Genomic DNA, 23,119 nt, shown 5'->3' with positions numbered 1-23,119 from the left:
CCCTGTGATATTAAGATGTGAAGGAAAGAGATTTTGCACTGTCACAAGGCTGTGATTCAACAAGGTCTCCCAGCCCCATTGATGACTTGAAGGTGGATGCAAATGTCTTCCTAATCCAATCAGAGTCGGCCACCTCCACTCCCATTGTTGCCACAGGGCACGGCGTGTACCCTGCTGCCTGCCAATTAGGATTCAATCTGCATAGAGAGAAAGCTCTTATTAACACCACAGGGGAGGACAATTATTTTATGTAGTCAGAAGAGGGGGGGGGGGACATTTGTAATTTTTATTCCGCTCAAAAAAGCTTGTTAATAGACATTCAATAATGACTGCTAACTGGGCAATGGTGTTCTAGCCTTTGTGTGAAAACACCATTTTTTATTTTTAAAAAATGCATGGTGACTTTAAAGGGAATAATAGACATGATAGGGGCTGCTGTTGTTCCCACTAATAAGGAACTCGGTTGGTGAGTACCAATGGAAATTGAACCACAATGAGAAACAAGAGGGAGGGATCAGCAAGATCGGGGGAACCCAGAACCCTGAGGTCTGCAGAAGTAAAAGCATAAAGGATTCTTAAAGTAAAAATAAATGAAATGAGCACCTTAACTATGTACATGCCACCCGCCTCCCTGCTGACTATAAAATGTTTTGTTTTTTAAGTTGGAATAAGAAAAAAGAAATGATGCTGTGATGACTAGAATCAGTTCTTGTAGGCCCCCACTTGCCCCAATGGGCCCAAGTGTTGATGTGGGACCTCTTTGCCAGTGCCTCCCCATAACCTTTGGGTGCTCATTTGAGGGGTTGAGGCTGGGCTATGGGCAGCAGTGTAGTGGCAAATTCAGAAGCGTAGGGTCCCTTCATGATAGTCACAACAGCACCCCTCACAGTGACACCCCTATAAGATTACACAGCCTTCTAAGATTATGCAATAGTCTTATAATTATACAATAGTAATCGTTTAGGATATATTGCAATGATCAATGAAGGTCTCCATGTGTTGCCTTTCAGCTAGATGTGCACGTACATGGGCAAATGTTTCCAATATCTTCTTTCAGAGTGACTCAAGTTGTGTTCCCTGCGTAGTTCCATTGTTCCAGAGCTTGCAAGCCTTTCTCATGAAACTGAAGCACTGAACTTTGGAGCATACACTGGCAAAAAAGCTCCCGTTTCATGCTAATTGGGTGGCTCTTAGGATGCCGGAGGCAGGGACCCTGCTGCAGAAATAGTAGCAGGCCTTCAATCCTCCTATGACCTTTAGCCCTGAAGTCCAGCCCCAGAAGAAAGAACATTGTGACGTTCAACAAAGAACTTCACCAAAGTTATCCTCTTCCCTCGGAGAACACCCTCTGGAATTGAAGCATCTCACTCCACTTGCCTGAGTTGCCGTTCAACTCAGTTTAAGAAACATGGAGGGTCCTGCCGGGTCCTGTGGGGACCACAAGAGACCTTGCATCCAGTTCACATCCATTCAGCTGCCCATTGTTGTCCTCGTTCATCTGAGAGACTTCTGTGGAACCTGCCTCAAAGCCGTGGACGGTATGAGCGGCATGGACAACGTGGACCCTGTTCCGGGCCTTCTTCCGCAGCAGGCAGCTGAAGACCTTCTTGAAGCCCTTGCGGAAGTGCTTGGAGACCAGGGCATAGACGATGGGGTTGAGGCAAGAGTTGGCGTAGGCCATGCAGTGGGAGAGGAGCCGGAAGGCGTAGGTGGTCTGGTTGAAAGGGAAGTCTCCGTAGAGGTAACGGAGCACGACGACGTGGTAGGGCAGCCAGCAGAGGCAGAAGAGGACAGTCACGATGATGATCATCTTGGTCACTTTGCGCTTGGCCTTCTTAGACTCGGACATGTCCTCCAGGGGGTCCACCGCCGTCCACAGGTATTTAATCGTCCGCGTGTAGGAGAGGCTGACGATCAGCACAGGGATGACGTAGCCAAAAGTGAAGGTGCAGGTGTCCATGATCTTCCGGCGCCATTCCTCCCATCCTGGCACACAGATGTAGCTGCCCTCCCATTCAATCAGGTCGTAGTAGCTCAGGTAGGGCCCTGAAAAGATCACAGAGAGGCCCCAAATGACAGCCATCGCCGCCACTGCGTTGCAGGGTGTCCGCAACTCCCGGGACCGCAGCGGGTATCGGATGGCCAGGTATCTGCCAGAAAAGTCAACAGAGTTAAGTATTGGTGAGGATTATCTGCACCATTTATCTTCTCCCTCTGACCACTCATTGTCGTCCCACCATTACTCCCCAGGCTTAGCCTTCTTCCCTTGGGGGTGCCCCAGCTGGTCCCTCCCACCACTCCTCTGCACCCAACACTCACACACCCTAAGATCAGCCTAATTTTATGTGGCTCTAAGTCCGTATGCCCTCTGCAAGGACTCCGTTCGGAAGTCTGGCAAGAGCAATCTGCTTCTTCTCCCCTGGTAGGCAGAGGGTGGGGGGAGGAAGAGGGAGAAGGGAAAGAAGGGGGTGTTGCACCCCAGGGAGCAGAAATGACAAGCGACTGATAGGAACCATCTGTTTCTCCTCCAGGGGAGAAAACCGGGACGGGGGTGGGGAAAGAGAGAGAGTTTATTTTGACAGCTGTGGAAAGGCGTCAGATTGACATGACAGCCAAGAGCACGGGTTGGCCACATGTCACGTCTCAAGATGCGTAAGAGGAACTACCAGGCAGACCGGGGAAGGTCTGTAAGTTCAGAGAGTCAGGGGATTGAGCCAAAAAATGTGGGGCCCGGGGGTGTGTAGGGTGTACTGGATGAAGGCATTGTAAAAGGTAAAGGGACCCCTGACCATTAGGTCCAGCGGCACTCATCTTGCTTTATTGGCCAAGGAAGCGGGCATACAGCTTGCGGGTCATGTGGCCAGCATGACTAAGCTGCTTCTGGCAAACCAGAGCAGCGCACAGAAACGTCGTTTACCTTCCTGCCAGAGAGGTACCTATTTATCTACTTGCACTTTGACATGCTTTCAAACTGCTAGGTTGGCAGGAGCTGGGACCGAGCAACGGGAGCTCACCCCGTCACGGGGATTCGAACCGCCGACCTTCTGATCAGCAAGTCCTAGGCTCTGTGGTTTAACCCACAGCACCACCCACGTCTCTTATGAAGGCATTGTAAGCTGATGCAAAACAGCAAGCCCCTAAATGCACATTGTCCAAACGTGCTCCAAGCTTTATTTCTTTTATTTCAAATGGTTGCAAAAATCAAACACTAAGTACTGCATAACAACTGCATTATGTTTGCAATCCTATGGCCCCCATGTTTGCACATTTGAGGAGGGAAGACAGGCAGGTAGTGAGGACAAAGAGGAGGGGGAAACAAGGCCAGGGACCCCTGGGTTCCAGCAATAGGACCCCTCCTGCTGGCTGCACTGTGGGTTACTCAGATTTTTACTGAATTGGGAGTAAAATATCAAACCAGGCAAAGCAAGTTTTATTAATTTATTGTTATTGTTGTTTTTATTTATTTATTTATTTAATTTATGTAGCGTATTTAATTAAATTATTAATAATCAGATTATAAACATAAATTTAAAGAGACAACACAGGGAAAATAGCATATATATTTGCAAAACCACATGCAAATGTGTGGGTTGTGTGCAACTAAGTTCTACTCAGAGTAATGGACTTAAACAAGTACATTAATTTCAGTGAGTCTTTTCTGAGTAACTTTGGTGAAAACATTATGAGAAGAGTTTAATAGTTCATTTTAATTTAAATTACAAGCTGTTTTGATTGTTCTGCTCTGCAAGATTACAAAGAGACAAAAAGGGGGGGATACATTTATGCTTCAGTTACTCATAATTTATAGAAAAATCTGAGAAAAGCAGAGTTGATTATATTACCATATTGTGGTATGTTTTTAATAATACTACTAATAATTCCTCCAATACTGAACTTTAAAAATTAGGGACTGAAATATCATGGACTGAAATGGGGGGGGAGTAGAGGAGCGATCTGAAAAAAGGTAAAGGTAAAGGACTCCTGGACGGTTAAGTCCAGTCAAAGGGGTTGTGGCGCTCATCTCGCTTTCAGGCCAAGGGAGCCGGCGTTTGTCCACAGACCTCTTTCCGGGTCATGCAACCAGCATGACTAAACCGCTTCTAGCACAACGGGACACCGTGACGGAAACCAGAGTGCATGGAAACATCGTTTACCTTCCCGCCACAGTGGTACCTATTTATCTACTTGCACTGGTATGCTTTCAAACTGCTAGGTTGGGCAGGAGCTGGGACAGAGCAACGGGAGCTCACCCCGTTGGGGGGATTTGAACCGCTGACCTTCTGATCAGCAAGCCCAAGAGGCTCAGTGGTTTAGACCACAGTGCCACATACGTGTCAAACCAGAACCTGGGACACACCAAGGTTTAAAGTCCTGCTTGACCATGAAACTCACTGGGGCTCCCTTGGGCCAGTGACTGCTTCTCAACCTAACCCACTTTGCAGAGTTGCCATGGGAGTTAAATGAGAAAGGGGGCAAACCATGTAAGCCACCTCAATCACCTCGGAGCAAAAGGTGGGATATAAATGCTCAGTTGGTGGAGCGTGAGACTCTTAATCTCAGGGTTGTGGGTTTGAGCCCCATGCTGTGCAAAAAATCCCTGCACTGCAGGGAGTTCGGCTAGATGAATCGGGATCTCCGATTATTATTTTTTAGTGCAGGGGTCTTCATTACCTGTCTACAGAGACGGCAGCCAGGGTGAAACTGCTGGCGTACATAGTAAGGTAGATGAAGAAATGGACAGTCTTGCACATGAACGACCCAAAGACCCAGCCCTCCAGGGAGTAGATGGTGGCCTGGAAAGGCACGCAGCAGATGATGAAGAAGAAATCAGCCAGGCTGAGGTTGAGGATGAAGAGGTTGGTGCTGTTGTGCCCCACCTGCCCGTTCCGCAGCAGCACTGCCAGGACCAGGCTGTTGCCGATGGTGCCCAGAAGAAAGATCAAGGAGAAGACGACAGGGACGATGACACTGGCCAGGCTGAACTGGTGGGCATCAGAGGCGTTCCAGTGCCCAGCCAAGCTGGCAAAGTCTTCCTGTTCAGTCATTATTGTTATTATTAATCTGTGGGCGAATGGTGGGAGAAAGAGACTGTGAGGGTCTTGCAACGGAAGCTGTATATGAAATAATAATCCAAATAGTCCAAATCTTGCACGTAGGGAAATCTGGCTTTTGAACCCAGAAGAAGCCAGAAGAAGAGCCTTGATATATTGGATGAAAGGTCCATATGCTCTGGCTCCCTTTTTACAAGAGTGGCCAACCAGAAATCTCTGGGAAGCTTCTCCTTTATTCAGTCTTAAATTCAGTGTTCCATATTTCTGCAACAAGGTGATTTTTTAAAAAAAACATCTTGCGAAAATTCATTAGCGTATTAGTGCAATTTCCCCCCTAAAATACAAATTTTTCAGTGTGCAGTTTTGAGTAGTAAAAGCATTTTTGAAAGTATTCTTACCCAATATCATTCATTTTAATGTTTTTTTGTTTTGCTATATCTATTGCTGTATATATATTGCCCCCAATATATGTATTTTGGCAAACACAGCAAAAGTCAGAGAAATATAAATTTTGACGAATCGGTTTGTTTCAGCTAATCATGCTAATGTATTCATTTGGGAAGCGAAAATTAGGGAGTTTCTCAAAAAAAAATTGATTTCTCTCCCATCATAGGAACATAGGAAACTGCCTTGTTCCAAATCAGACCATTGGTCCATCTATCTCTGTCCTTTCTCCATTGACTGGCAGTGGCTTTCCAGGGTTTCAAGAAGGAGACATTTCCAACCTGGGACCTTCTGCATGCAAAGAGACAGTGTGGTGTAATGGTTAGAGTGTTGGACCAGGACACGGGAGAGTAGGGTTTAAATCTCCAACCAGCCATTGGGTGTGCTTGGGCCAGTCACCATCTCTTAGCCTAACCTACTTCACAGGGTTGTTGTGAGGATGAAATGGGGGAGGAAAACCCCACCTTGAGGTCTTTGGGAGATAAGGTAAAGGTAAAGGGACCTGTGACCATTAGGGCCAGTCGTGACCTACTCTGAGGTTGCGGCACTCATCTCACTTCACTGGCCGAGGAAGCCGGCGTACAGCTTCCAGGTCATGTGGCCAGCATGACTAAGCCGCTTCTGGCGAACCAGAGCAGCGCATGGAAACACCGTTTACCTTTCCACCGGAGTGGTACCTATTTATCTACTTGCACTTTGACGTGTTTTCGAACTGCTAGGTTGGCAGGAGCAGGGACCGAGCAACGGGAGCTCACCCCGTCACAGGGATTCGAACTGCTGACCTTCTGATCAGCAAATCCTAGGCTCTGTGGTTATTTAGATGGTATATAAATGTAAGAAGAAGGAGAAGGAGAAGAAGGGGAACTATTTCATCCTTGCACCACAGCACAGGAGCCCTTGATCTGTTGAGCCCCAGCCCGAGAGTTGTTGAATGAAGCCTAGATTTAATCTGTGAGTGGTAAAAATTTGCCTTGAAAATGAGCAACTCCCAAACTGCAGATCTCTCATTACTCCGTTGTCAGTCCAAGTGTCTTAGGCTTTTCCCAGGAAAGGTTTTTAATCTAAATATTTGGCAATGGGAAACAAATACTCAGTGTTGAATTATGCGTGGAAGGGGAGGGAAATACAAGCCTGATATTTGCTACTACATCTCTAGTCGCTGTAAATTTAATGCTGGTATTACTTCACTCACATTCTGTGCGAAGATGATGGAGTACAGCTGGGCAGAGCTGTTCCCAGTGCAGCAATAAGATTCAAGGGGCGAATCAACACACTTGCCCAGAAAATCGGTTTTATTACGCTAGAGAAATATATGACTCTGACGTCCGTCCGTCCCTCTTCCGCACCCCCCCCCCCGGCTTTTCGATTTTGTTTTGCTAAATCAACAGTCGTGAGCCTTGCACAGAGAAAGGAGAGTTATAATCGCCAGTCTCTCTTGCAACACAGCTCTAAATTAACAGTTTTGGACACAGTTTGATGCTTTAGCTAGGATGTTGAGGTGGGTCTGGGTTCAAATCCATGCTCGGCCAGAGGGGGCCATGGGACCTACTTTACAGAGGACAATCCTCTGATTGAAGGACTGCCCTCCATTTGAAGGACCAGAAAGGGTATCTGGGCCAAGACCAAGTTAAAGGCAGAAGGTGGTATTCAGCTAACGTCCCATTCACACTATACATTGAAAAAGCATCGTGAGTCATTGCTTCTGCCCAAGGAATTCTGGGAAGTGTAGTATGTTAAACATGCTGGTAATTGTTAGGGGATCCTTATTCCCCTCACAGAGCTACAATTCCCAGAGTTCCCTGTGAAGAGGGACTTATCGGGAATTGTAGCTTAGGGGGGATAGGGGTTCTCCTAACAAACGGCAGCTCCCATAATCCTTTGGGGGAAGAAATCATGACTGTTTAAAATGGGATGACGTGAATGTGATCAATAACTCTAAATTAGGCTGTCGTTGTTGAAAGTGGGTGGATTTTAGGCAGAGGGGCTGGGTGTCTGACCTTACAAAGGACAGTCTTGTGTGTGAAGGGGCTCTCTGGCCCAAGTCTGGTTTAAAAAAGTGAGAACAGGAAGAGCAGAAACCATGAGGAACATTGGAGGAGCCTGGCTGCTGGATCAGGCCAGTTGCCCATCTAGTCCAGCATCCATTTCCCACAATGGCTAGGGGAATCCCACAAGCAGGATCTGAGCACTATGGTGCCGTCTCTGCTTAGCCAATGTGGCTAATAGCTATTCATAGCCTCAGTCCGTTGATACAGGGCCGGGCTGCCCATGAGGCAGGGTGAAGCAGCTGCCTCAGGTGCCAAAAGCTGAAGAGGGGCCACCCCTGCAGGTCCACTGGCAGTAGGGCAGGTTTCCAATGAGATCCACCACAGGTAAGGGAGGTCAGAGAGGTTTTGGTGACATGGCGACCCTTTCTCATTTTGCCTCAGGTGGTGAAATGGAAAGATGGGGGGAAAGGTTGCCTAGCAACAGACTTAGGAGGCCCACAGCTACCTCGTCACCATCTTCTCCACTGTTGTGATAAAATAAAATATAAATAAGAGAGGACAATTTTAATACCGGGACCATAGGCCAGGCACTGCAAGAACATAAGAAGCTGCTTTATAGTGAGTCTAGCTTAGTATTGCCTACACAGACCGGCAGCAGCTCTACTTGGAGATGTCAGGGAATGAATCTGGGACCTTCTGCATGCAAAGCAGGAGCTCTCCCACTGAGCTAGGGCCCTTGCGCAAAACGCAGGAAGCGGCCTCATACTGAGTCAAATCCTTTTTCCATCTAGCTCAGTAGTGGCCCCACTGACTGGCAGCAGCTCTCTGCGAGTGAGATGAAACAGATCTCTGCCTGCTACTGCACTGGTGTTTCATCGCCATTAAGGCATGCATTGCCAATATCTTTTCCAGTCCAGTTCACACTTCTTAATTATATGTATCCCATGGACATCTTATAAACCTCAAAAGCAGGCAAATGTTGACAAAATGTATGCGTATGTGGTTGAGATTTGTTTGTTTCCCCATGGCTTAAAAGCAAAATCATCCAGGAAAGGGGTCCAGATTCATTTAGAACTATGGATTTTATCTAATATAAATGTCTGCATTGGTAAGCTTAATTGTGTATATCTTCAGGATGAAGAGATTCCAGGTTAGAAGGTATCCTTTTCTGTGCTCAGTCACTGAGCTTGCTGAGTGAGCTTTTGTAAGACTCGTTCTTTCAGCCCAGTCTACCTCACTGGATTGTTGTGAAGGTAAAATGGAAGGGGGGCACAATATGTGCCACCCTGGGAGAAAGAAAGAATAAAAATATAATAAATAACAATTTCTCAGGAAGTCATCATCCCAGTCACATTCCATTTCCAGAAGAATCATTCTACAGAAAGCAATGGAGGGTTATGCCAAATTATAGTGAGGACACGCATCAACGTATATGGCTTAACCTCAGCTGGGACTCCTCACTGCTTAGGGCATTTGCAAAGTATCTTTCCTCATCTTTGAGTCTTACAGTCAGAAGGGGACACTTCCAGGAAAATAAGCTCGCCACCACCACCATGCCTCTCATTTTTAAAATATCAAGCACTGTCTGTGAAGTTGAAAAAATGCCTTATAATAAATAATAATAAATTTTTATTTATACCCCGCCCTTCACAGTTCAAAACCCAGGCTCAGGGTGGCTAACAACAAATTTAAAACACTTTAAAACACTTTAAAAGCATAAAATACAGAATAAAAACATGAATAACAATAAAATTCAAAAATCAATTAGATAATCCCCAGGGCTAGCTGGCTGAATTGGTCCTACTTGGGCCAGCGAGGAGGCCAGGGGAGAATTAGCTGTGGGGTCTCAGAGCGGGTGATCTTCATAAAAGGGGACGGGGGGAGAGAGAAGGGAAATAAAAGATCAGGCTGAATTCAAATTAAAGGCCAGGTGGAATAGCTCTGTCTTACAGGCCCAATGAAAGGAGGTTAAATCCTGAAGCCTTGGGGTGATGATGAGCATCCTGGCTTCTCCTGCCCCAACCCAGAACTGCCAGGGGGGGGGGAGGAAAAAACCACAAACAAACACAACTTACCTAGGTACTTCTGTGTCTTTAACACAAACACGCAGATGAGTCTCCCCTGCCACACACACACACACACACACACACAGGTCTTCATATGACACTTTACCTCCTTAATTTCTTTGCATATTTATAGGAGGAGGAGGAGGAGGAGGAGGCGGCGGCGCAACCCTCTTCTAACTGCTCCCTTTTACTATCTCTTCTGCAAACTAGAGTAGAAGGTATCTCATTTAGAAAGTCCATAGAATACCTGCTATGCATGCAGGAGTCCCCAAGTTCAATTCCCAGCATCTCCAGGTGTGACTTGGAGAATCTCCTAAAACCCTGGAGAGCTGCTGCTAGTCAGTGTAGACAATATTGAGCTAAATGGACCGATGGGTCTGATTCAGTATAAGGCAGCATCCCGTGCTCTATTATGACAACTTCAACACGGCAGAAGATTTTTTGTTCTTATTTCTTATTTCAAAAGCCCGTTGTTCGCGCACTCCCAGAGTGAGGATCATATGAAATTGTTTTTAATATTGTGTTTTTAAATTTCCATACCCCCCTGGGACCTTAATGGTGAAGGGTGAATAAAATGAATGAATGATACAATACAATAAAACAGTATTTCTTTTAAACGCAACTTCATGTAAGAACAGATGAGATATTAACAAGGTGTAACTCCATCCTCAGCCAAGCTTCTCAGGGTGTTACAGCCACATTTGTAGCTGGTACCAAAACACTCTGACTGCTGGCACTGCCCGCATCTGAGAGCAAAGAGACTATCAGAAAGTCAGTGTGCCACAAGATGCTGCTAACAGCAGCAACAGCAGCTACCTGATTTTGCCCCACTTACATTTTATTTCTAAATCCACAATATATAATTATGCAAAAGAACCTTAACACAACCGTGACAATGCAGTACACAACTGTTTACCATATGTTAAAAGAGAAAATTTGCAAGCGCACTAAATACATCCACTTAGCAATGACCACCAGGGACTGCTTAGCCTTAGTCTTGGTAATAAATGCAAGTAGCATTTGCATTAAAACCTCTCTGAGCAGACACATCCACAGACTTGTCCCTCCTGCTTTTGCGTCTGACCACTTTATGTCTTTGTGCAAGTTTTTCAGCTCCAGCCTACCTGATTCTCACTGCTGCCTCTTCTCCTGGGCTCACAGATTTCCATTCACCTCGCCTGGCGCCTCAGCTCCACACAGGCAAGAGAGAGGATCCTGCCTGGTCGCTGCAGACCTTCGCTGCCACATTGTGGCTCCGTCTGATCCTCAGCCAGTGATGTCGGCTCCGTCCCTCCCTCTCAGCTGCACACCTCCTGCCACTGCTTCCCCACTCTCCTCCTCCTCTTTCTACTCCCCCTGATTCCACCTGGGCATTTCTCTGGCTCCGTACCCACACTGGGATGCCAGGATCTGACCTCTTGCCCTCCACTTTAGTCAAGTCTCCCCATCACCTCTGACTGAGTCTCGAGACCTGGTGGCTTGTGCAGATTCCATTCTCTCAAAAGCCATGTGTGTTCAGTCTCCAAAGCACACCTTGTAGCTTGCTAGAGATTGGGGGTGGAGAGAGATTTGTTTTGCTTCACGTTTTGAAGTGAAGCGAAGCTTATCCGCTGTTCCAGAAACAATGCTCAAACCGAGAAACATGATTCTCTTTCCAAATTCGCACTTCTCCAGATTTGCTTTGCTGCTCTGCGATCAAAGTGATGTGTACCAAAAATGTACATGTTTCAGAGAGAAGTGTGCTTAAAAATGCGCAGATAAAAATGGCAAAATGTGTATACTTAGAAAAATTACGTAAGAAAATTGGGTCTATTAGGAAAAAAATCCGCACTAAAATACTGATGAATTCGCAAGGACTTGAATCTTTACCAGAAACTGATGCAGAAATATGATGTCAGTATCCCCCCTCTTCCTGCCCAGTTGAGAAAACAAGGTCCAGAATGGGGCCTGCCATATGTGCTGGATAGCCCCATGGTCGTCATGGCAGCCCTGAAGTCCTGAGCCACCTCAGAGCCAGTAGCCTTGGCATGGATGTTGAAGGCTCCCCAAGCCAGAGACTGTTCAGGGAGACTGCGGGGCAGTGAGGTGGGTGGTAAAGTAACAGAATCCCTAATCTGTCCCAATTGCCTATTGACAGGAACACACACTCTAGACCAGCCTTTCTCAACCTGTGGGTCTCCGGATGTTGTTGAACTACAACTCGCATCACCCATAGCTAGCAAGGCCAGAGCTCAGGGATGATGGGAGTTGTAGTCCAACAACATCTGGGGACCCACAGGTTGTGAACCGCTACTCTAGACCCTCCCTCAACCAGAGAGCGAGAGAATTTCTACAAACCACAGCAACTCTCCCTCCCTGACCATCAAGTCCACCCTGATGTTGCACCGAGTAACCAGATGGGCAGAGTTTGAAAGGACGGCCTGAAAACCAAGCCTTATGTGGAACAGCTGAAGGAGTTGGGTATGTTTAGCCTGGAGAAGAGAAGACTAAGAGGTGATAGGATAGCCACCTTAAAATATCTGAAGAGCTGTCATGTGGGCAATGGAGCAAGCTTGTTTTCGGCTGCTCCAGAGGCTGCGACCTGAACCAATGGATTCAAATGGGAAGAAAGGAGATTCCATCTATACATTATGAAGAACTTTATGGTAAGAGCTGTTCAACAGTGGAAAGCCCTATTTCAGAAGATGGTAGACCCTCCTTCACTGGAGGTTTTTAAGCAGAGTTTGGATGGACATCTGTGAAGGATTCTTTAGTGGTGATTCCTACATTGAAGGGGGTTGGATGTTTTGGGACTACAACTCCCATCATCCCTAGCTAACAGGACCAGTGGTCAGGGATGATGGGAATTGTAGTCTCAAAACATTTGGAGGGCCAAGTTTGCCTATGCCTGGATTAGATGACCATTGGAGTCACTTCTAACTCTTCTATGATACTAAATCCCCTATTCAACCACACCAAGGCCACATTCAGACCATATGTTTAAAAAACTAAGGACCACGCCAAACAGTCATGGCTTCGCGCAAAGATTTCTGTGAGCTGCCATTTGTTAAGGGTGCTGAGAGTTCTTAGGTGACCCTTTCCCCCCTCCCAGAGCTATGATTTACAGAGTGGTTTAACAGTAAAGCCTTCTTCCCTGAGAACTCTGGGAATTTTCTGTAATACACGGTTCTCTGAATTTTGCAACACAGTTCTCTAGCCAAGCAATGTTTACAAAAATGCATAGACTAGTATAAAGTGAGCATATAAATGTGCATATAAATCTGTGAGAAGAATATGCAGAAATGCATTATATTATAATCAATTGCTTTGCAAAAAAACCCATTTGCTTACAAAGAATGTGTTTATTAAAATGTTGATGAATTTTTATTAGGAAGGTTTTTTTCAAATGGCAAATTGCTGCAGAAGTATGGAGAACTGAATTCATGATTGGAAAAAGGAGGAACACAGAGAACTGAAACTGACAGATTCCATTGCTACTGGCAACCCTATCTTAGAGGCTGCTGCAAACACAATTATCTTGGTGAGTTGCAGTTCAGTTGTGAACGGTCCCCCTTCCTCAATCCAGGCTGACCAAGAGAACACCTTACCTGGATCCAAATCATTTGGGAGACAGTAGGGGTAATGCTACATTAGCAGTTTTTTATTGTTGATTTTTTTAAAAAAAGAAACATTATTTCATAGAATCATAGAATCATAGAGTTGGAAGAGACCACAAGGGCCATCGAGTCCAACCCCCTGCCAAGCAGGAAACACCATCAGAGCACTCCTGACATATGGTTGTCAAGCCTCTGCTTAAAGACCTCCAAAGAAGAAGACTCCACCACACTCCTTGGCAGCAAATTCCACTGTCAAACAGCTCTTACTGTCAGGAAGTTCTTCCTAATGTTTAGGTGGAATCTTCTTTCTTGTAGTTTGGACCCATTGCTCCGTGTCCGCTTCTCTGGAGCAGCAGAAAACAACCTTTCTCCCTCCTCTATATGACATCCTTTAATATATTTGAACATGGCTATCATATCACCCCTTAACCTCCTCTTCTCCAGGCTAAACATGCCCAGCTCCCTTAGCCGTTCCTCATAAGGCATCATTTCCAGACCTTTGACCATTTTGGTTGCCCTCCTCTGGACACGTTCCAGTTTGTCAGTGTCCTTCTTGAACTGTGGTGCCCAGAACTGGACACAGTACTCCAGGTGAGGTCTGACCAGAGCAGAATACAGTGGCACTATTACTTCCCTTGATCTAGATGCTATACTCCTATTGATGCAGCCCAGAATTGCATTGGCTTTTTTAGCTGCCGCGTCACACTGTTGGCTCATGTCAAGTTTGTGGTCAACCAAGACTCCTAGATCCTTTTCACATGTACTGCTCTCAAGCCAGGTGTCACCCATCTTGTATTTGTGCCTCTCATTTTTTTTTGCCCAAGTGCAATACTTTACATTTCTCCCTGTTAAAGTTAATCTTGTTTGTTTTTGCCCAGTTCTCTAATCTGTCAAGGTCGTTTTGAAGTGTGATCCTGTCCTCTGGGGTGTTAGCCACCCCTCCCAGTTTGGTGTCATCTGCAAATTTGATCAGGATGCCCTTGAGTCCATCATTCAAGTCGTTGATAAAGATGTTGAATAAGACTGGACCCAAGACAGAACCCTGTGGCACCCCACTAGTCACTCTTCTCCAGGATGAAGAGGAACCATTGATGAGCACCCTTTGGGTTCGGTCAGTCAGCCAGTTACAAATCCACTGAGTGGTAGCATAGTCAAGACCGCATTTTACCAGCTTCTTTACAAGAATATCATGGGGCACTGTAATAGGTATGGGGTTGCTCGTGCGTAAGTTGCCGCCTCTCCTGGCTATGTTGTTAAACCTTTCTGTCTGGACAGCCCTTCAATTCGTGGCTGCCTCAGTCACTAGCAGAATCCGTCAGTGGGTGTTTCTTAAATCTTTTCCAACATAAAAGTTGTTTGACACCCAGTCTCCTCCTACTCTCTCTGCACGGAAGTCTTCTTCGCAGGGTGGGCATGGGTAGCGGAGGACCCGTGCTCTCCCCGCTGGTGTCTGGTGAAGAGTCCTGGAGCCCTCTCGCCGATTCCCCCATCAGCCCCTCTATATCCCTGGTGTTGCGCTGATTTGCTTCCCCATCTGCGGAGCTGCCTCTCTCCCTGCTGGGCCCTTCTCCAGCATCATTTGAGAGCCTTCCCTCCGCCTCTAGCTCCGATGTCAGTTCCCTGACAGGCACCTTGTCGAATGCCTTGCTGAAATCAAGGTAGGCTACATCCACTGCGTTCCCTTCATCTACCAGGCTTGTAATTCTGTCAAAAAATGAGATCAGGTTAGTCTGACATGACTTATTTTTCAGAAATCCATGCTGACTATTGGTGATCACAGCATTCCTTTCTAGGTGCTCACAGACTGTTTTCTTAATGATCTGCTCCAGAATCTTCCCTGGTATTGATGTCAGACTGACTGGGCGATAATTATTTGGGTCCTCTCTTTTCCCCTTTTTGAAAATAGGGACAACATTTGCCGTCCTCCAGTCTGCCGGGACTTCGCCTGTTGTCCAGGAATTCTCAAAGATGACTGCCAGTGGTTCTGAGATCACATCTGCCAGTTCTTTTAATACTCTTGGATGCAGTTCGTCTGGCCCTGGAGACTTGAATACATCGAAACTAGCCAAGTATTCTTGTACGCCAGCATGGTGTAGTGGTTAAGAGTGGTAGTCTCGTAATCTGGGGAACCGGGTTCGCGTCTCCGCTCCTCCACCTGCAGCTGTTGGGTGACCTTGGGCTAGTCACACTTCTCTGAAGTCTCTCAGCCCCACTCACCTCACAGAGTGTTTGTTGTGGGGGAGGAAGGGAAAGGAGAATGTTAGCTGCTTTGAGACTCCTTCGGGTAGTGATAAAGCGGGATATCAAATCCAAACTCTTCTTCTTCTCTACTATCTCCTTAGTTATTCTGGGCTGTGTTTCCTCTGCTGAATCATTTGCTCCAAATTCTTCAGGTCGGGCATTGTTTTCTTTATCGGAGAAGACTGAGGCAAAGAAGGCATTGAGGAGTTCAGCCCTTTCTGTGTCCCCTGTTTGCATTTCACCATCTTCTCCTCTGAGTGACCCCACTGTTTCTTTGTTCTTCCTTTTGCTACGGACATACCCATAAAAGCCTTTTTTGTTGCTTTTAACCTCTCTAGCCAGCCTGAGTTCATTCTGTGCTTTAGCTTTTCTGACTTTGTGTCTACACGTGCTGGCTATTTGTTTGAATTCCTCTTTGGTGGTTTCCCCCCTTTTTCATTTTTTGTACACATCCTTTTTTAAGCTTAACTCAGTTAAAAGTTCTTTAGATAGCCACCCTGGCTTCTTTAGGCACCTTCCATGTTTCTGTCTCATTGGTATTGCCTGAAGTTGTGCTTTTACTATCTCCCTCTTAACAAACTCCCAGCCATCATGAACTCCCTTTCCTTTTAGTATTACTGTCCATGGGATCTCACCCAGCACTTCCCTAAGTTTTATGAAGTTGGCTTTCTTAAAGTCAAGAAATTGAGTCCTAGTATGCTTGGCTGCTCCTTTCCGCTGTATAGTAAACTTCAGAAGAGCATGATCACTCGCGCCTAATGATCCTTCCACTTCTACCCCACTAACCAGGTCATCAACATTGGTTAGGACCAGATCTAAAATGGCTGTTCCTCTTGTTGCTTCTCCCACTTTCTGGACAATGAAGTTGTCTGCAAGGCCAGTGAGGAATCTGTTTGACCTTATGCTCTTGGCTGAGTTTGACATCCAACAAATATCCGGGTAATTGAAGTCCCCCATTACTACTATCTCCCTTCCTTTTGCATGCTTGGCCATCTGTTCCAGGAAGGCATCGTCTATGTCAGTGTTTCCCAAACGTTTTTGGGCAACGGCACACCTGTTAGCCGGAAAAAAATCTCGCGGCACACCACCATTAAAGCCCCGCCCCGTGACGTCAGCGCGCAGCGTCACGCCGGGAGGGACGCACAAAAGCGAAAGTTTTTTCCCTCCCCCTTGCCGGGGTGGGAGGAGGCAGCAGAGCGAGGGCAGCTGAGGCGGCGGCGGCGATAGCGGGCGGAGGAGGGGGCGGCGGCGGGAGTTGCTGCTGCTGTTGTTGCTGCTGCTGCCCGGACATGCCGGCCTCCTCCTCCTCCGCTGTCTCGCGCTCCTCCCTTTTGCGCGCGCTGCCCCGCCGCTCGGCACCACCAGCGCGGAGCCGCCCCCGGCTCGACGCGGATCCTCGCCGCCGCCGCCTCTCACCACCCGACTCGCCCGCCTTCCTCCCACGGCACACCAGCCGGTGTCTCACGGCACACTAGTGTGCCGCGGAACACCGGTTGGGAAACACTGGTCTATGTCCTCCCTTTGGCTTGGGGATCTATAGTAAACTCCCACAATGAGGTCTCTGTTATTCTTCTCTCCCTTAATTTTGACCCAAATGCTCTCACTTTGGCTTTGAGGTTCTAAATCTTGGATCTCTTCACAGGTATACACATCCCTGACATATAACGCCACTCCTCCTCCTTTCTTGTCTGGTCTGTTTCTCTGAAATAGATTGTATCCCTCCATTATTACATTCCAATCGTGGGACTTATCCCACCAGGTTTCAGTGAGATTTAACCTTGTATATATCTTCTGATATACATAAAAATGTAATGCTGCCATCATTCAATCCCTATTGGAAGATTTGTAGTGGCACATCACAACCTTGGATTTGCATGAAGTCAGGGGGTGGGACAAGCGCAAAAGAACAGGTTGCTCAACAGCTCCAAATCAATTTGGGCATCAGAGGCAGGGGCCAGGGCTAATGTTGAACTAGGTTTTTAATTTTTGTAAAACAAACTTTATTAAATCTCTTACATTGCATAAAATACATATAATATTCAGATTATTCTTATTTAATATTTTGCTGCATAGGAAATTATTAGAATCATCTACATTAATAATTTATTCTTTCTAAATTCAACAAGCAGTTCCATTTATCCTTACATTTTTTTCTCTTTCTTGTCCCTAATCAAACATATTATTGTGGGGGTTAGAAAATACTGCATCTCCTTCTCTCCACCACAGTAGAAAGCAGGAGGATTCAGTCTTGTGGGGTGCCTGATAGGGTTGCCATATTTTGAAGAGCAAAAAAAAGAGGACACATTTGCCGACTTCTACTTTTAACTAGAAGACAGGAGTGCCTGGCGTGCTCTGGTCCATGGGGTCACGAAGAGTCGGACACGACTAAACGACTAAACAACAACTTTTAACTATGGATTGCTAGGGCGACTCTCATTTTCCATGCCCATGAAAAAGATGGTGTGTCCTGGAAAAAGAGGACATATGGCAACCCTAGCCTGCAAGCCCCTCCTCTGAGGGGAAGGCGCTTGTGGATGACTATCCTGATAGCGCCTGCAGCTCTTCCACCTGACACCCCCCTGACAGCTCTGGTCTACTCCAGGCAGTCCAACCCAGAGTGATTTGGTGCTGCCTTGACCTGACTCAACCCAAGACCAGATGCCCCCAAACCAGCCTAATCTGGGATTCAGAATTTGGCTGGATTCGGGACAAGTCCCTCCTGCGGTGCAGGCACAGGCTGAAAAGAAACGAAATCATCAAAATTAGTTTCTATCTAGAAATGACTTTAGGAGCAGGAACCTGATGACATTCAAACCAATCTTTTGCTCATCCTCTAGCAATCATTCCTTTACCACTGACGGGTAATCTTCAGAGGATGCCGATTCATATAGCAATCTTTTGCAAAAGTGCCGCTAGTCTCTCCAATAGCATACAAATCAAACCCAGTGGTCTACAGATCTCTGCCTTCACAACCTTTTTTTTTCAACTTTAGGAATGGTAAATTAATTTTGCGTTGTGTTGTATTAAAAGTGGGAAGATAATTCTTTTAAAACCTGCCACCCAATATGATGTATCCCCCCCCCCATTGTTATATGAGGAAGGGGAAAAATCTTGCAGTTACAATCCCTCAATTTAATGAGTTTCAGATTTAAATGCCCTGCCTGCTGTTTTATCTACCTGAAATAGGCATGGCATCATGACGTCTTGAAAAGGATCTTTCCCTCTAACCAAAAAGTTTGCAGTTGCTTGTTGGGCTTAGTTTTAGGAGTGCCAACCGACCAGGGAAAAGAATAGACTTGCCTGTTGCTGTGCTTGTAAGAGTTGCTTGATAGGTAGAGGTTGTAATGTGGTGCTTTCTTCCTTCCACTTTCCAGTTTCGAGCCCCTTGTGTCGAAGTAGGTCAGTGTGCCATGCTATTAACCAGAAGGTTGGTGGTTCAAGCCCACCCAGCTTGAATTAGATAAGCCTGGATAGTTCAGCATGGTGCTGATAATACCAGGGTTGCAGGTTCAATTTCTTTATGGGATGGCTGCATATTCCTGCATTTCAGGGGGTTGGACTAGATGATTCTCAGGGTCCCTTACAACTCTGCAATTCTATGATTTGATTGTTTGCAGGAAAGAGACATTGACAACTGCTAATTCCTGCCAGCCCAGCAGATATGAAAGTGATCACTTTAAAAGTTGGCAACTAAGCAGAAAGCTAGGTCTCAATTCCACTTGTTGCTTTCTGCAAAACTTTTGCAGGCACAAACAGTATTAAAAGCAGGCTTCAGCACTGGATCCATAGCAACTCTTTATCACATGGCTTGATGTGCTCTCAGAGGAAATCATACAGGGGAAAACATGGCTGCTGCTCCCATATGTCTACATAGCTTCAGATTGTCAATTGTTTTATTTATTATCATTGTATTTTTATCAGTGGCGTAGCGTGGGTTGTCAGCACCTGGGGCAAGGCAAGTAATTTGCGCCCCCTAACCTGTGGATTTGCGCCCCCTAACCTGTGGATTTGCCTAACCCCCCGATGTTGCGCCCGGTGCGGCCGGGCCCCCCCCCTGCACCCCCCACGCTACACCATTGATTTTTATGGTCAAGGATGAAGAGTTTTGTGTGGTTTTCTGCTTCAGGCACTGGAATAACTTGAGATGATTTGCTGCTGTTGTTGTTGTTGTTGTTGTTGCTGTTGTTGTTGTTGTGCTTAAATCCCATCCTTCCTTAAGGTGGTGTACACAGTTCTCCCTCTCTGCATTTTATTCTCACAACAACCTTGTGAAGCAGGTCAGACTGAGAGACAGTCACTGGCCCAAGGTCATTCAGTGAGCTTCATGACTGAGTTAGGATTTGAATCCTGGCTTCCTGGGGCCTCATCTTACACTCCAAACACTACACAACGCTGCCCCTCTTCCCCTGTGGCACACGCTGGCTCTCTTGACTGGCTTTCTTGCCCCCATTTTCTGTAGGAATTTCACACAGCCTCAGACCCTTGTCTTATCTATATATATATATATATATCCTTTTGTTTCTTTCCCCATCAGCCTTCCTTTGAATCTGCTCACCCTAAAGACCCGCACTTCAAACTCATCTCCAGTGCTATTGATGCTTAGAATTCTCTCCACATCCTCAGTTAAGGTAAATAATAGCCAGACCCTTCCCCTAAGACAACTTGCTGGTTCCCTTTCATCTCCAGAAAGAATTTCTGCCAATATGGAGTTTGGAGCCGATTTTTTTTTTTTAAAAATTACATAATCTGGTACATTTGCAGCTGCCTTTGCTTTTATCCTTTGGCCTTAAAATTGCATCTTCAGCCTGCTAGCTCTGCGGCTCTCTGTTCAGAGTAATTTGGGAGATATGAGAAATCTTTTTAAGCAAACCGTTTTCCATGCAGAAGGCAATTTGGCAGAAGTGGGTTGTGATTATGCCCAGATTGCTTGAGATCAGTGAAGCTTGCTCTGTTAAGGTGAGTGTGGCATTGTCCCCACAACTCACTCTGCTTTCAGCCAGCCCCCACCTGCCAGGCTTCTTACTTATCTACAGTCCAAGGGGTTGCAGTGCACGCCTCCTGGTCTCAGTGTCTCTTGTAGAATGCAGCAGGGAGGAGGATGAGGATGGGGACACCTAGAATGAGTTGGCTCTGCCTGTCATTGACTCTGGCGCCACCTACTGTTGGGCTCCCTGCCTTCCACCCTACCAGTCCCATTGAGCACCACCACTGCTGAAACTCTTCCATCCTTTGTTGACTCATTGCTCTCGCTTTGCTTGTCATTAGTTTTGGCGCCACCTACAGTTGGACTCCCTGCCTCCCATTCCACCAGTCCCAATGGACACCTCAGAACATTACTACTTGAGATTACCCATGCTAAGCAGGTGCTTCATAATTGACCAGGCCTCCAGGGCTATATGGGTTAAGTTCTCTTGGCCAAAAGGCATCAGTGGCGTAGCGTGGGGGGTGCAGGGGGGCCCGGCCGCACCGGGCGCAACATCTGGGGGGGGGCCGCGCTCACACTCGCAGCTCTCTGCCCCTACCTGGCTCCACGGGTTAGGGGGCGCAAATTACTTGCCTTGCCCCGGGTGCTGACAACCCACGCTACGCCACTGAAAGGCATACTTAATTGTTGGGGAAATCTTGTATACCTCCTATGGACTCTGGCCCAAATGCCTCAATTCCACTAATTTTGAATACATTCTTGGGGTTTTTCTAAAAGCAAACAAATCCTCCATGTATGTAGTAAGCTAGGACACTGAGGAGAATTTTCCTTTGTGATATACTAGCTTTCTACATTCAAGGCAGTTAGGGTTGTTGTCTTTTTTAAGATAGGAGAGGATTAAAAAAATATGAAGACCATCCCCACACCTGTAATTTCAAGCAGTAGAGTCCAGAATTCTGCTACCTTGTTCTCCAAAATGTGTTGATTGCTTCTTATTTTCCCCAAAGCCTTCAATCCAAAAAGATCTGCTTCCCGCAAAGGGAAAGTCACATCCTGAAAAACAAATATCCATTCATTAGCCTTCTAGGTGATATTTTTCTCTGAACCCCACTGTGGCTCTAATTACGGTATACTAAAGTCACCCAGTGTGTTTCGGGGAAAATGTGACTGCAATCACTTTAATTAACAGGTTAAATCTGACATCTTAAAAGTTCTTGTGGAGAGAGTGTGGGAGTGGAAGAAGGGAATCTTTGTGTGCTGTGTAAAGAGGTAGTGGTTTGGATTTTGTTGGTGGAAACCTGAGTTCAGATCATGGTTGGACATGGAGCAGACTGAATGAGCACGAGCCAGTCAGTGTCACTTAGCGTTTTCCTACCTGTAATTCTCAGAACTCAGAAGAAAGATGGGCCACAAACATGACAAATTAGATACAGGGGTATAGCTCTCTCTGAGTGGACCCTGGGAAATTCTTGAAGCAGTTGAGATTATTTAGTTTGCCCACAAAGTGTTCTGGTGACTTCTCCTTGTTTCTCAGTGTTGGAAGTGCAACAGCAGGGATCATTCCATTTGTAACTTAAGGGTTAATTCTGTTATCAGGAAATCAGCTAACCTAGAGGGGTGGTGATGGAGGTGTTGCTTAGCAACCTGGCAGAGTGACACGATCTCTAGTGAGATAGCATGGTGTTCTGATTTTCTGTGTGGTTCTTAGGAACTTTTGCTCTGTACATTTAGTTGCATTTCTTCCTGCTATGTAAAAGGCCTGAACCTATAAAGACAAAAGCTCTCTGCTTCTTTCTCCTCAAATTATACTGTTTTGCTTAGTTTCCTCAGTACAATGGCACCAAGACTTTTCTCCCTGAAGTCTGCCTGTGTTAAGTGCCTTTGCTAACACACAGTGATACTGTTGCGGTTCCATTTCCGTCTACACGCACCAGCTGAGTTCACTATTAGGGTGAGAAACACAGCACACACAGTGTGCATTTCTTTGTTCCATTCACCACTGGCATGTGGCTTTCAGAACACTGCCCAGAAGGGAATACAGCCATCAATCAAAAAGAGGTTCCCTGCCCCTAAATGGATACTATTATGAGTTTGGGGTGCTAAACTGTATGTCAGGCCCCTCTAATCCCTGAATCCAGCAAGTGTTAAAATCCAACAAAGGCTTCTGATTTTTGAAATAGACAGGCTAGACACCTGGTGAGATGTAAGAAGAACAAAGAAAGGATCTCTGTGAGCAGAGAGTGAGAAGGACAAAACTCAAATCCGGGTGAGTGGTTGTGGGCCAGAAGCAAAGCAGCAAGCAGAGAGAGGGGGTTTGCTATGCCGGATCTCTTCTTGAATTCAAGACTGTGGCTATGGGAGAAATAAGACCTTATTGGAATGTTAATGCTGTGAACTGCTCCATTGTAAACTCAGGTTGTAGATATGTGTAAAGAAACCATATATCATAAAGACACCACAGTCTCCGCTGTGCCACATTTCCAAAAGGAAACACAAACCCTGGGTGAGCTCCTGGAATCCTGGAAATCACACAGTGTTTGGAGATTAGAGTGGAGTGCAATGATAATTTAAAACTCTCCGGTGCTGCTGCCTCTTCTGGAAGCAAATTGATCTTGCAAAAGGTTGTCCTTGGGAGGGGACAGCATAGGAGACAGTGTCATTTTCGAAATGTCAAGTTAGCTGACTCAAAAGTCATACATTTGCAAAAACCTAAAACTTGCATGCCAAGCAACTAAGTCACTGCCAGCGTGGCTTTGCCCAACTTACGCAACTGGTTGCCTGCAGCATCTGTGGAGGTTTTCATCACTCT

At 46.2% G+C, this 23,119-nt stretch overlaps 1 protein-coding gene across 1 annotated transcript; it reads right to left on the bottom strand.

The window, feature by feature from the left end:
• Positions 1-1,307: 1,307 nt before the first annotated feature.
• Positions 1,308-21,352, bottom strand: LOC310692687 (galanin receptor 2b-like). Its single transcript, XM_083473841.1, has 3 exons — positions 21,237-21,352; positions 4,672-5,061; positions 1,308-2,150 (listed from the first exon to the last, which is right to left on the bottom strand). The coding sequence occupies exons 2-3, from the start codon at positions 5,043-5,045 to the stop codon at positions 1,400-1,402; spliced, it is 1,125 nt and encodes a 374-aa protein (XP_083329967.1). The 5' UTR covers positions 5,046-5,061; positions 21,237-21,352; the 3' UTR covers positions 1,308-1,399.
• Between the last annotated feature and the right edge of the window lie 1,767 nt (positions 21,353-23,119).

The sequence above is a fragment of the Podarcis liolepis genome, assembly GCF_965112155.1.
Source record: "Podarcis liolepis genome assembly, chromosome: 14".
NCBI lineage: Eukaryota > Metazoa > Chordata > Lepidosauria > Squamata > Lacertidae > Podarcis > Podarcis liolepis.
This window is presented reverse-complemented; position numbering and strand designations above follow the sequence as displayed.